At 43.5% G+C, this 15,164-nt stretch overlaps 1 protein-coding gene across 1 annotated transcript in view; it reads left to right on the top strand.

The window, feature by feature from the left end:
• Positions 1-11,286, top strand: part of LOC149429940 (uncharacterized) — a 41,295-nt gene extending 30,009 nt beyond the window's left edge. Inside the window, exons 4-9 of the mRNA XM_089666372.1 lie at positions 3,497-3,608; positions 4,315-4,449; positions 4,609-4,824; positions 4,908-5,123; positions 5,278-5,413; positions 9,574-11,286. Of these exons, the coding sequence (XP_089522498.1) occupies positions 3,497-3,608; positions 4,315-4,449; positions 4,609-4,824; positions 4,908-5,123; positions 5,278-5,413; positions 9,574-10,877 (2,119 nt within the window). The 3' untranslated portion in view covers positions 10,878-11,286. The remainder of the gene's footprint in view (positions 1-3,496; positions 3,609-4,314; positions 4,450-4,608; positions 4,825-4,907; positions 5,124-5,277; positions 5,414-9,573) is intronic.
• The last annotated feature ends 3,878 nt before the right edge of the window (positions 11,287-15,164 follow it).

The following is a 15,164-nucleotide window of genomic DNA, read 5'->3' as shown; positions in this document are numbered from 1 at the left end:
CAGGCTCTGTACGAATCGCCCTGTCCATATCTCATGCTCTTCAATTTATTGAGATATTGATGTAGGTTGGATTAACCCTTGGCCAATCAACCCTGGAGGTGTTCCGTCCTCAACTCTGAGGATGGTTCTGACTGCGGAAGTGACCCAGGTTAAATGAGCTATGAATGGTTCTGAGGGCTGGGTAGGGTGGGATAGGATTTCCGACACCAGCACGTTAGTCCGATTGTGACAAGACCATTCACTGATCAGGATCCATACAACCATTTTGTGGATCTCTCAGGGATTCTGCACACCCAACACATACCATTTTATATGTACAGTATATGTGACCCAACATGTGTTTTTACAGAAGGAATTATTTTAATCTCTCTGCAACTAATATCTTAGATTTTAAGAGAGAGAGAAAATATATTCCTCTGATCTTTGACATAAAGTCAATTGTTGGTAGACCTTCAACGTGTGCAGGCCTCTTCTCCTGCTGGGCTTGTAGGGTTAGGGCTTACCATTGAGGCTCAGTGAGGTGACAGTTCCTTTATTCTCCTTAGTTAGGTCGATACATTTTTGGACACAGGCACAATTATCATACTTTTGGCCCTGTATGCCACCAGAATAAATTAAAATAAAACAATTCTAATGAATTTGAAGTGCAGACTTTCAGCTTTAATTCAAGGGGTTGAACGCAAATATCAAACACTGTACAAATTTTAGGAACTGCAACCATTTTTATACCCAGTCCCTCCATTTTCAGGGGCTCAAATGTAATTGGACAAATGAGTATAACCATAAATACAATGTTACATTTTTAATATTTTGTTGAGAATCCTTTACTGACAATGATAGCCTGAAGTCTAGAACCCATGGACATTACCAATTACTGGGTTTCTTCCTTTCTGATGCTTTGCCTGAAGTCTGGAACCCCTGGACATTACCAATTACTGGGTTTCTTCCTTTCTGATGCTTCGCCTGAAGTCTGGAACCCCTGGACATGACCAAAGACTGGGTTTCCTCCTTTCTGATGCTTCGCCTGAAGTCTGGAACCCATGGACATTACCAAAGACTGGGTTTCTTCCTTTCTGATGCTTCGCCTGAAGTCTGGAACCCATGGACATTACCAAGGATTGGGTTTCCTCCTTTCTGATGCTTCGCCTGAAGTCTGGAACCCATGGACATTACCAAAGACTGGGTTTCCTCCTTTCTGATGCTTCGCCTGAAGTCTGGAACTCATGGGCATTACCAAAGATTGGGTTTCCTCCTTTCTGATGCTTCGCCTGAAGTCTTGAACCCATGGGCATTACCAAAGATTGGGTTTCCTCCTTTCTGATGCTTTGCCTGAAGTCTGGAACCCATGGACATTACCAAACACTGGGTTTCCTCCTTTCTTATGCTTCGCCTGAAGTCTGGAACCCATGGACATTACCAATGACTGGGTTTCCTCCTTTCTGATGCTTCGCCTGAAGTCTGGAACCCATGGACATTACCAAAGACTGGGTTTCCTCCTTTCTGATGCTTCGCATGAAGTCTGGAACCCGTGGACATGACCAAAGACTGGGCTTCCTCCTTTCTGATGCTTTGCCTGAAGTCTGGAACCCATGGACATTACCAAAGACTGGGTTTCCTCCTTTCTGATGCTTTGCCTGAAGTCTGGAACCCTGGATATTACCAAAGACTGGGTTTCCTCTTTTCTGATGCTGTGCCAGGCTCTAACTGCAGCTGTCTGATCATCCACCACTGTTGTCTTCCGTGGACATCCATGCCTTTTTTATGTTGCTGAGCTCACCAGTGCGTTCTTCTTTCCTCAGAATGTACCAAACTGTTGATTTGGCCTCCTAATGTTACTGCAATCTCTCTGATGGATTTGTTTCATTTTTGAAGCCTTACAATGGCCTGTTTCACTTGCATGGGCAGCTCCTTTGAACGCATGATGTAGGTTCACAGCAATAGATTCCAAATGAAAATACCACACTTAGAATCAACTCCAGATCTTTTACCTGCTTAATTGAAGAAATAACACAGGAGTAGCCCACACTTAGCCATGAAACAGCTTTTTATTCAATTGTCCAATTACTTTTGGTCCCTCTAAAGGGGGATGGCTACTCTTCACCGCCTCCCGCCCGCCATAAAAGGAAATGATGGATGGGATGCGGTTTTCTCGTTCTGTGAGGACGTCATATGATGTCCTCCACTGTGTGCCCCTAGGGATGCACGGCGATTGGTGGTGCGTTGTGTCCCTGCGACACAGCGGATCAGCGGAAAGAGCCAATGATGTCGGCTCTGTCATGTGATCAGCGGTGTCCAATCACAGCTGATTGCATGTAAACAAGGACATACTAATTATCGGCATTTCTCTCCTCACGCTGACAGCTCATGAAGAGAGGAAAGCCAATAAGCGGCATTCCTCAGTGGGGAAATGTACACTGAGGATCAGTGCTCTGATGATCAGTGTAGCTCCATCAATGCCACCTGTCAGGGTCCATCTATGCCACCTGTCAGTGCCCATCAATTCCACCTGCCAGTGCCCATCAGTGCCACATATCAGTGCCTACCAGTGCACATAAATTCCACATATCAGTGCCCATCTGAGCTTCCTTTCAGTGCCAGTCAGTGCCACCTATTAGTGCCGCCAATCAGTGCTACCTGTCAGTGCCGCCTATCAATGCCAATCAGTGCCATATATGAATACTGCCTGTCAATGCCCATCAGTGCCACCTACCAGTGCTGCCTCTTCAGTGCCCATTAGTGCTGCCTATCAGTGCCCATCACCGCAGACTCATTAGTGTACATCAGTGAAGGAGAAAAATTACTTATTAAGAAAATTTTATAACAAATTAAGAAAACATTTTTTTCTTCAAAATTTTCAGTACTTTTTAGTTTGTTTAGCAAAAAATAAAAAGCCCAGAGGTGATTAAATACCACCAAAAGAAAGCTCTATCTGTCTCAAAAATGATAAGTAGTACAGTGTTGCATGACTGCGCAATTGTCATTCGACAGCGCTGAAAGCTGAATATTGGCCTGGGCAGGAAGCAGGTGAAAGTGCCTGGTAGGCAAGGGGTTAAGAGCTGTAATTCCTAAACCCTTCCTACAATTTGGATGTACATACCCTCAAATTATACCTGAGAGTGTGCACATTCCACCCATATCCATTGTATAACAAGAGCTTGAATATGTTTTGGTAATTACCTGAAACAAACTAAAATTGTGCCAAATATATATGTACCTAACTGTATATGTACATAGATGTGAGAACGTAATTGGCATCTAGGGTGTTAATTCTGGTATACAAGCCTGCTCTTTCCTTTTAATATCTTATTTGGGAACATCTGTCTACTATTGATTACCGGAAATTGAAAATGATGGAGCTCACGCCTATAAAATATAGAAGTACACTGATTTGACAGCTAATATCACCCCATTTCTATGTGCTTAATGTTACAAACTCCTTACATCCCCATCCTGATATTGTGCCACCTATAAAGTCCACATAATTCTTCATCCACAGAGAAATCTACGTAGATCACATGACCACATTGAGGATGGAGGTGGACTGGAGTCACATGACTGAGAGGATACTAAACCTCACTTTTGAGATCATCTACCTGCTGACCGGAGAGGTGAGGAGGATTCTGGGAGGTCACATGACATCACTCTTTTCTCTATTAATAAAACACAGACCTGACCGGAGAGGTGAGGAGGATTCTGGGAGGTCACATGACATCACTCTTATCGCTATTAATAAAACACAGACCTGACCGGAGAGGTGAGGAGGATTCTGGGAGGTCACATGACCTCACTCTTATCTCTATTAATAAAACACAGACCTGACCGGAGAGGTGAGGAGGATTCTGGGAGGTCACATGACACCACTCTTATCTCTATTAATAAAACACAGACCTGACCGGAGAGGTAAGGAGGATTCTGGGAGGTCACATGACATCACTCTTATCTCTTAATAAAACACAGACCTGACCGGAAAGGTGAGGAGGATTCTGGGAGGTCACATGACATCACTCTTATCTCTATTAATAAAACACAGACCTGACTGGGGAGGTGAGGAGGATTCTGGGAGGTCACATGACATCACTCTTATCTCTATTAATAAACCACAGACCTGACCGGAGAGGTGAGGAGGATTCTGGGAGGTCACATGATATCACTCTTATCTCTATTAATAAAACACAGACCTGACCGGAGAGGTGAGGAGGATTCTGGGAGGTCACATGACATCACTCTTATCTCTATTAATAAAACACAGACCTGACCGGAGAGGTGAGGAGGATTCTGGGAATGTGACATGATATTACTGTTTTTTTAATACAGAGTTTTCCTCCTGTGAAGTCAGGTGATCATATGACCATCACAGTGCCTCCATGTGACACCCTAAAACCTGAGAGACACAACATGCAGAAGATTCTAGAAGTCACCAAGAAGATGATGGAGCTGCTGACAGGAGAGGTGAGCGGTGCCGGGAATTCTGGGACATTCTCCAGTAACAGACAAGGGATGTGTCTGGATGGTGACTGTATCATTGTGTGTGTCAGGTTCCTATAAGGTGTCAGGATCTGTACAGTATCTGCATTGTTACCTTTGTTGTCATTTTTATTATATATTCAGAGTGGAGACGTAAAAGATTCTAAAGTTGAGGTTAAAGAAGAGATGGACCAGCAGGATGGAGTGATGGAGGTGTCATATTCTGTAAAAGGACACAACGATTTGTGTCAGGACAATATGGTGGAGTCCTCCAGCTATGGAAACCCACCAGGGAGATGCCACAGTCCTCTGTATTCCTGGGATTCCACACAGGAAGATCACACCTACACACATTTTCAGGTACAGTAGATGATCAACAATTATTGGTAGTTATTATGTATACAGAGTATGTTTGTCGCAATGATTGTTCATTATATATTCAGAGTGGAATCCTCAGGGATCATAATAATGTTAAAGAAGAGTATAAAGAGGAGGATGAGATTTATGGAGTGATGGAGGAGCTTTCAAATGGACACAAGGACTTCCACAAGGACATGACAGAGCCACCTAATACCAGGAACCCACCAGAGAGATGTCCCCGTCCTCTGTATTCCCAGGATTCCACACAGGAAGGTCACACCATCCCTCACCATCATCAGGTCGGTGGAGTTGAGGGTCTGGAACATAAAGTAATGGAACACTCTGCCATGTGGAGACGATGTGTGGACTCTACAAGATGATATTTTCTATGTGATCTCACATCATAAATCCTTCTATATTACAGATGTTATTTCTGCCATTCTGTTGGTTTAGGGTGAAGATCTGATGAAGATGAAAGTTGAGGGTGAAGTAGAAGAGACGTATGTGAGGGATGATCAGCAATATACGGAGGAGGCTGGAATAATGAGGACATTCAAAGAGGAGGACACTCCTACAGAGATCAGCACAGGTGAGCCACAATATATTCTTCTGTTATCTCTGCTCTGTTACTGCACACTGATTGGTCCAGAGTAGGGCGGGAGATGAGTGGTATCAGCCAATAAGAGGTTGCTAATAGTCACCTCCTGGTACTGATACCAAACCACATGCCCTCAACATGGGGGCTACTTTGTTCCTTGTTGCCATGTTAATGAGGACAAGGGCCTCTTCACCGCAACCCTGGCCCAGTGGTTGTGGGGGTTTCTGGGCTATAAGGGGGCCCCCAATCTTGGCCCCTCCTATGTGAATAAACATGGGGTAAATTGTGCCCCTACTCATTCACAAAAAAAAATTTAAACAGTAAATAAAAACACAACACAGTTTTTGACAAGTACTATATTCAAAAATGAAAATAAAATTTCCCCTGATATATGTGCATAGTCAGTCACATTGTCCAGGGGTGTAGGTCCACATCAATCATGGCTGCCAACCTACATGGGGAAAAAAACCACCAACACCCAACCACTCCCGTTGCTTGCTCAGCGCCGAATGACATTCCTCAGTGGCCACCCTTCCTCATGATTGACGTTGACCTACATCGTTGAAATTGTGACTGATGATGGATGTACATCTTGGGATAGATATCTGGGGACCCCTTATTTTAAAGGTAGGTTCCAGATTCTGATTGGCCCCTCACCAGCAGTCCCCCAACAACTACCAGGCCAAGGTTGTGGGAAGAGCCCTTGTCCTCATCAGTAGGGGGCGAAGGTGCTTTGCCAGCGTACCCCCTATGTTGAGGGCATGTGGTCTGGTCTGGTTCAGGAGTAGGGTCCTCCTTTCCTGGCCTGTCAAATCTTGAGGGTCTGGTATGAATTTGGGGGGACTCTTTGATTTTATCTTGTTTGTTTTCTACCCAACCCCTGCCCCTTTGTTTACATTCACCTGTCAGTGGGCAATCGTCGGCTGACCACCAGGGGCGGACTGACCATTTGGAAACTCGGACACTGCCCGAGAGCCCAGGGTCAGTAGGGGGCCCCATGAGATGCCCCTGGTACCTTTTTCATAGGCTTTTTTGAGTTTGGGCAAGGACACAGGGGCCCCATGATCCCCTATTGCCCGGGGGCCCCATGAGTTGTCAGTCCGCCCCTGCTGACCACTGAATGAGCCAGCATAGATCACCAGTTGTTGGGACACTGGCAGCCCCTGGCTCCCAAACAACCAGCTGTAGTGGGAAGCTCTCACAGTTAGCATTGTTAGTAATACCACTGCTAAATGTTTCACTTTACAGTCAGGCAGAGGATTGGCTCAGCTAAACACTCATTTCGTTAGGGTCTAAAAGGAAAGTGAGTGCTCTTTAAAATCAGCAGCTAAAGGTAACCAAATAAAAACCTTCAAAACAGTATAACAGATAAATAGGTGCAGCGCTAAAACAATTAAATCACTTTTATAATGTCCATAAAAATATGCAAAGTGTCAGCAAATGCAGATCTATATAAAGGTGACAAGCAGAATCCAACTGATCCCTTAAAGGGATCTCTGGGCAGCTGGATCCAGTATTCCTGAGTATTCCTGACAACACCACCATACCTAGAGGGAGATCGTTTCCAGTACCTTAAGGGGACCTCTACATATTTTTATACAATGCGTATTTATGTTACGCATCTGGTGAGTGCGTAATTCTACTATACCTTTGGAGCACCAACAGTTAGATTCTGCTTGTCACCTTTACTTAGATCTGTATTTGCTGACACTTTGCATATTTTTATGGACATTATAAAAGTGATTTAATTGTTTTAGCGCTTTACCTATTTATCTGTTATACTCATTTAGTTAGGCTGTTTGCCCAACCTCCGAACAAGCAACCTTTGGAAGCTCATCAGAGTTTATGTAGATTCTGGGGTTCATCTGGCAGTACTAGGTCATGTTTTTCTCCTGGTTACAGTAGCACAGATGTGATAACACAGATTGTGCCTTGGTCCCTCTTCTTCGAGCAGACTTGTAGCTGAAGGGTAATATAAATCTCTATTTATGGTCTTGTTGGGATGAAAGTTAAGGAGGAACATAAAAACTAAAACATATCTTTTCAGTAGAAAATACATCTCCAAGCACTCTCCAGTGCTGCGTGTCACCAGAAACCAAGGCCTATGGTCACTTGTTCTATGATAAAGGGCCTGCAAGTCTAAACTTTGAACCTTTTGATTATCAGAGATCACTTTAGCCAGCTCCAAGCTTGTGGTTTTGCTGGCCTCAAATCTATCTCTCGACCCCTCGCCTCACCCCTTCAGTCTCCACCCGAATCACTAGCCTGCTGAATGACATATCAGATTGGATGTCGCTCTACTTCCTTAAACTGAACCTCTCCAAAACCGAGCTCCTAGTTTTCCCCCCAGCCCTGACACCACCCCCCACTGACTTCTCCATCACATCCAACAATGCCACCATCAGGCCCACCCTGCAAGCCAGAGTACTTGGTGTCATTCTTGACTCCAACCTATCCTTCCAGCCCCAGGTCCAATCACTAACAAACTCGTGCAGACTCCACCTCCGCAACATCGCCAAAATCCGCACGTTCCTAACCCCAGAAACCACTAAACAGCTCATCCACCCCCTCATCATATCACGACTCGACTACTGCAACTCCCTCCTCACTGGCCTGCCTCGCTGCTGGCTATCCCTGCTTCAGTCCATCCTGAATACGGCTGCCAGACTCATTCACCTTTCCAACAGCTCCATCTCCACCACCCCCCTCTGCCAATCCCTCCACTGGCTTCCGATTGCGCAACGGATCAAATTCAGAATCCTAACACTGACGTACAAAGCTGTCCACCATACTGCCCCGAACTACATCACTGACCTAATATCCAAGTACCACCCAACACGCACACTCCGCTCCTCACAAGACCTCCTTCTCTCTAGTTCCCTGGTCTCCTCCTCCCATGCCCGCCTCCAGGACTTCTCCAGGGTGTCACCCATCCTCTGGAACTCCCTGCCCCAACCCATCAGATTATCACCTACTCTCCTCTCCTTTAGGCGCACCCTGAAAACCCTCCTCTTCAGGGAAGCCTACCCCACCCCCTGCTAACTTACCGACCTCCTCCACTCTTCCTACCACCCCATCCCCCACAGCTATCTCCTCCTGTGCCACCAACCCCACCCTCCTAGATTGTAAGCTGGAAAGAGCAGGGCCCTCAATCACCTCATGTTTTGCATTGTATTGGTATTGTTCTGTCACATGTTCTGTCCCCCTTTGTAATGTACAGCGCTGAGTGAACCATTGGCGCTTTATAAATACTGTATAATAATAATAATGTGTCGTGCTCCAAATATTTTTGCTGAGGTGAACTAAAATATATTTAAAGTGCTATATGTGCTCAATTAATAATATAGTTAATATCCGTGTTTATATATGTGATCCAAAAAATATATATTAAATAAAATAAATCCAATATTGATAACAAATGGTGCAAATTATATAAATTAAATATATGAAAATTAAAATATTAGGTGTCTAGAAATTATTTTGTCCAATCCAAAATGGTGTTCACTCCGTGACAATGCTCAGAAAACCTTTGTTATATATGCGCTCACCTTAATATAAGCCTAACATAATTAGGCAAAAACAACTTTATGTCCTTATTGGATACGTAGGATATTTCCAACTGTGCTTGTATTCCAGAGATAATGGGTAGCAGGTTGTAATGATGTAATTCTCCTACCGGGGGTTCCTAGATATTCTGATCCCTGTATGTGGTCTGGAAAGGTGCATCTCTCCCTCTGTCCTCCAGGGGTCTTTATATCTCCTTCTCCTCCTCTCCTTATTTCTCCATTAACTTGGTACCATAAATGAAAAGAGATAAAGTACCTTATCCTTTTAAACCGTTTTATTTGTGAATGAATATCAGTCCACTGGTAAACATATTAATTGCGCTTTTCATATATCAAAGAAAACCTCCTCTGTGTGTGCTCTGCACACTATACTTGCCGTCTGGTATCCTGAGTGCGTGGTGACGTCAGAGCCCCTCCCCTACGCGTTGCGCCACCAGGTCACGTGGCTTCGTCTGGGATTCCTGTCAGGGACATTTTCCTGCTGGTTGGAAAATCCACAGAGAAAATCTGCTCATCCAGATGGAATTTTGATTTAAGTGAACTCACCCTCTTGTATCTATTGATCATGTTTTTATATTTTTCCAGGACACGCCATCGAAGAACCCTCAAAGGATCATCTCACTTTATCTCCGGGTTGTAAAATGGAAGATGAGGAGATCACAAGAGATTGTGCAGGAGAAAAGACGATGAGCTCAGCTATGGATGGTGGACTTCACAGTATGGATGGACCATCAAATCTCTCTGACTCTGAGCAACCTCGTACTGTGAGGGATGAAGCCAGAATCCAGGAGGAGGAGAAATTTTCCTGTTCTGAATGTGAGGAAAGTTTTAGATCTGAATTAAGTCTTGCTGTACATCAGAGATCTCACATCAGTGAGAAGGTTCATTCCTGTTCTGAGTGCGGGAAATGTTTCCTTTATAAATCAGAACTTGTCATACATTGCAGATCTCACACGGGCAAGAAGCAAAATTTTTGTCCTGAATGTGGGAAATGTTTTATAGATAAATCACAACTTGTTAGACATCAGAGATCTCACACGGGAGAGAAACCGTATTCCTGTTCTGAGTGTGGGAAATGCTTTTCACAGAAATCAGACCTTTTTAGGCATCAAAGATTGCACACGGGAGAGAAGCCAAATTCTTGCCCGGAATGTGGGAAATGTTTTATAGAGAAATCACAACTTGTTAAACATCAGAGATCTCACACGGGGGAGAAGCCATTTTCTTGCCCTGAGTGTGGGAAACGTTTTTTGCACAAATCAGGCCTTGTAATACATCAGAGATCTCACACAGCAGAGAGGCCGTATTCCTGCCCGGAGTGTGGGAAATGTTTTTCACAGACGTCAGACCTTGTTAAACATCAACGATCTCATACGGGGGAGAAGCCATATTCCTGCCTTGAATGTGGGAAGTGTTTTATCGATAAATCACAACTTATTAAACATCAGAGATCTCACACGGGGGAGAAGCCGTACTCTTGCCTTGAGTGCGGGAAATCTTTTTCACAGAAATCAATTCTGGTTAGACATCAGAAATCTCACACTGGAGAAAAGCCATATTCCTGCCCTGAGTGTGGGAAATGTTTTTTACACAAATCAGACCTTGTTATCCATCAAAGAACTCACACGGGGGAGAAGCTGTATTCTTGCCCTGAGTGCAGGAAATCTTTTTCACGGTTTTCCTCTCTTTACTCACATCAGAAGATTCATACAGGTGAGAAGCCATATTCTTGCCCTGAGTGCGGGAAATGTTTCTCATGGAAATCAAAACTTGTAAGGCATCAGAGATCTCACACTGGGGAGAAGCCGTATTGCTGCCCCGAGTGTGGAAAATGTTATACATGGAAATCAGACCTTGTTTTACATCATAGATCTCACACCGGATTGTAGGGATGAATAGAACATACCTGGTTTCAGTTCCCAATGTTAATTCTAATTTCATTGAGGTCAATGGAGCAGAATTCTTAAAATCAATTCAGTCCATTTTAAGGCTAATAGGCAAGAGCTGTAAAAGGGGAGCTAGGCACTGCGTTGGCGGATATGGAAATGTATACCAAGAAACTACAGAGTAGTCAGCCTAACATCAAAAGTATGTAAGGTATTTGAGGGAATGGTAAGGAATGATATACAGAAATTCATCTGTGATAAAGGTATGAAAACTAACATGGATTTATGAAAGACCACTCTTGTCAGACTGACCTGTTACCATTTTATGAGGAAGGATGGTGGAAGTCCAGTGGATGCAATTTATCAAGATTTAATTTATTAAGATATAATAAATGTTTAATTTATAAAATAATGTCTGTTGGAGTTGATGAAATTGTATGTACATGGATAAGAAAACTGACATGACCGAGTTCAGAGAGTAGTAATAAATGACTCATTCTCTGAATGGCGGACCCCAGGGTTCTGTCTTGAAGCCAATGCTGTTCAATTTGTTTTTTTAATGATATAGAGGTTGGCATCAGGAACTGGACATTTCCTGGCCAACTTATCTGTGTGTAAATAAAGAAACAATTTCCTTCATCCATACCAGGCCCTGATCCTAGATGAGGGTCAGGCATGAATTTTAACCACTTCCCGACCGGCCGTTGCATATAAACGGCCAGACGGTGGCAGTGCAGGGTCGGGTGGCCGTTTATAAATGGCCTCCCCGCACCCTGCTTGTTTGCGCTCCCTGCGAGCGCGCAGCACCGCGATCCGGTGCCCGCTGTGTCCTCCGGACACAGTGAAACACCGATCGCCGGACGGGACCTCTGTACGAGGTCCCGATCATGTGATCACTGATTGGCCAATCAGTGATCACATGCAAAGTAGTAAGCAAGATGTCACTTGTGACATCATTGCTTACTACGTGTGAAATCTGTGAATGATCACAGAGGTCACATGGTACAAGGCTATTCACAACAGCCTTGTACCATGTGACAAGCTGTGACCAATCACAGCTCACTCAGTACTTCTCAATGAGTGCAGGAATGCAGACAGAGAGAAAGAGAAATGATTGCTTTTACATCCTATATGGGTGTAAAAGCAATAAGTGTAAAAAAAAAAAAAAAAATTCTTCATCACCCCCCACAAGTAGTACAGTGTCACCATGGTGACACTGTACTGCTAGGGTGACAGTATGTAAAAAAAAAAATAAAATAAAAAACAATAATATAAAAAAATAAAATAAAAATGTAAAAAAAAATGTTTAAAAATTATAATTTTTGGTTATAAACTAATTTTTTTTTTTTTTTGCTAAAAAGATAACGGAATAAATTTTGGCAAAGATTTATGATGAAATATTATTTATTTGCAAAATTTTATAAAAAAAACACTTTTGTTCAAAATTTTTGGACTTTTTCATTTACATAGCAAAAAAAATAAAAATCCCAGCGGTGAGTAAATACCACCAAAATAAAGCTTTATCTGTCTCAAAAAAATGGTAAAAAATTAATTTGGGTACAGTGTTGCATGACTGCGCAATTGTCATTCAAAGTGTGATAGCGCTGAAAGCTGAAAATTGCCCTGGTCAGGAAGGGGGTAAAAGCGTCCGGTCTGGAAGTGGTTAAGGGAGACCCCCACAAAAATACATACAAAAATGTTACTTGTGTCCCAGCAACCAATGGATGCTGTGAAGGCTTGCCACCCGCATCCAAGCAAATGACATCAGTTGCTAGGAAGCCAGCAGCCACAGGTCATTGTTGGTTTTGTTGTACCAAAACAAGCTAAAAGAATGGACTCCCAAGTCCATACCAGGCCCTTATCCTTCATAAGGATCTGGTGTGGATTTTAGGAGAAGCCCCATTAAAAAAAGTGCAGTATCCCCAAAATGTCATACCAGTTCCTACAAGTGGGATATGGAATATTGAACCTCCACATAAAAAAAAGGTGGGGTTCATCCCAAAATCATCACCTGACCCTTATCCAACCATGCAGCCTGGCAGGACAAGAAAGGAGGCAGTGAGCATGCATCTCTCCAATCATGAACCGTACCAGGCCACAGGAACCTCCCTGATGAAGTACCTTATCCACTGTTGAGGAGGACAAGGGCCTCTTCTTCACAACCCCAACCTTGTGGTTGGGGGGTCTGAAGGGTAGTCAAAATCTGAAAACCCCTTTGACAATAAGTAGACCCCCAGATACATACTGTACTCCTCCCTATGTAAAAAAAAAAAAAGGCCTTTATTTAGTCTAGGTTCACACCTATGCAAGTTGCGTTTGAGCCATTTCTGCATTTATTTTCCTTTTTCTTGTTGCTAGGCATATTTAAAATGCAAAACACAGCAAAAACGCAATACACGCTTTTCTGCAGCGTTTCCATTAAAGTCTATAGAAACAAAATCGCAACTTTTTGCGTTAAAAAAGTCACTGACCCTTTCCAAAAAATGTGAAACTGCACAGGTGTGAACATGTCCCATAGGAAATCAGGTTACATGGACTGTACTGCGTTTATGCAAAACGCTGCAGAAAATTCTTAGGTGTGAACCTGGGGTTAAGAAAAAAATGATCAACATTGTTAATCCATTGTCAATCACATCATCAGACTGGACTGCAAGAGAGGTATCAGTGGCATCTAAATGGGGGGGCTGGAACATACAGTTGTGTCCAAAATTATTCAACCCCCACTGAAATTGAGTGTTTTGGCCAGTTTGACATTGCTTTTGATCATTCAGTCATCTTGCTTACATTTACATTAAAGAGGCACTTGTAGGTCAGACAAATATAACATAACAGTTATAATGAAATAACCACAAATGTCTTTTCTGTGCTCACAGCATTATCAGTTTTATTCAACCCCCAAGTGACATTCAATCTTAGTACTTAGTACAGCATCCTTTTACAGTTATAACAGCTTTTAAACGTGAAGCATAGCTTGACACAAGTGTCTTGCAGCGATCTACGGGTATCTTCGCCCATTCTTCATGGGCAAAGGCCTCCAGTTCAGTCACATTCTTAGGCTTGCGCACTGCAACTGCTTTCTTTAAGTCCCACCAGAGGTTCTCAATCGGATTTAAGTCTGGTGACTGCGATGGCCACTCCAAAATGTTCCAGCCTTTCCTCTGCAACCATGCTCTAGTGGACTTGGAGGTATGCTTGGGATCATTGTCCTGTTGAAAGGTCCAACGTCTCCCAAGCCTCAGGTGTGTGACGGACTGCATCACGTTTCCATCCAATATCTCCTGGTACTGAAGAGAATTCATGGTACCTTGCACACGCTGAAGCTTCCCTGTACCTGCAGAAGCAAAACAGCCCCAAAGCATGATTGACCCTCCACCATGCTTCACAGTAGGCAAGGTGTTCTTTTCATCATAGGCCTTGTTCTTCCTCCTCCAAACATAGCGTTGATCCATGGGCCCAAACAGTTCTAATTTTGTTTCATCAGTCCACAGAACACTATCCCACAACTTTTGTGGTTTGTCCACATGGCTTTTGGCATACTGCAGTCGACTCTTCTTATTCTTTGGAGACAGCAAGGGGGTACGCCTGGGAGTTCTGGCACGGAGGCCTTCATTACGCAGTGTGCGTCTTATTGTCTGGGCTGAAACTTCTGTACCCACATCTGACAAATCTTTTCTCAGTTCCTCAGCAGTCACACGGGGACTTCTCTCCACTCTACGCTTCAGGTAGCGCACAGCAGTCGAAGTCAGCATCTTCTTTCTGCCACGACCAGGTAGCGTTTCAACAGTGCCCTTTGCCTTGAATTTGCGAATGATGCTTCCTAAGGTGTCTCTTGGTATGTTTAACATCTTTGCAATCTTCTTATAGCCATTGCCCTTCCTGTGAAGAGAAATCACCTCTTCTCTTGTCTTCCTGGACCATTCTCTTGCCTTCACCATGTTTGTAACCACACCAGTAAATGTCTAGAAGGAGCTGAGTATCACAGTCATTTTAAAGCTGCCTAATTGGTGCTTATTATGCTTGATTGCTGCTCGGTGACATCCACAGGTGTTTTCAATACCTGATGGAAAGCACCTGTATGAACCTCTGTTCTTCAGAGTGGTAGTCTTTAAGGGGTTGAATAATTGTGGCAATGAAGAAACCACATAAGAACCATTTACTACTGTATTACATAAACAATTGATGTCATTTTAGTTGCATTTGGGTAGTTACAACGTCCTTGTAGGATTTGATTCTGAATACAATTCCAAATGTACACTATAGTCCCTAAACCCCTTTACAGCATTGGGGGTT

Source organism: Staurois parvus, unplaced genomic scaffold (genome assembly GCF_062004578.1).
Source record: "Staurois parvus isolate SC_StPar_1 unplaced genomic scaffold, SC_StPar_1.0 ptg002686l, whole genome shotgun sequence".
NCBI lineage: Eukaryota > Metazoa > Chordata > Amphibia > Anura > Ranidae > Staurois > Staurois parvus.
Note: the sequence above shows the minus strand (reverse complement) of the source record. Positions and strands in the feature narration are given on the sequence as shown.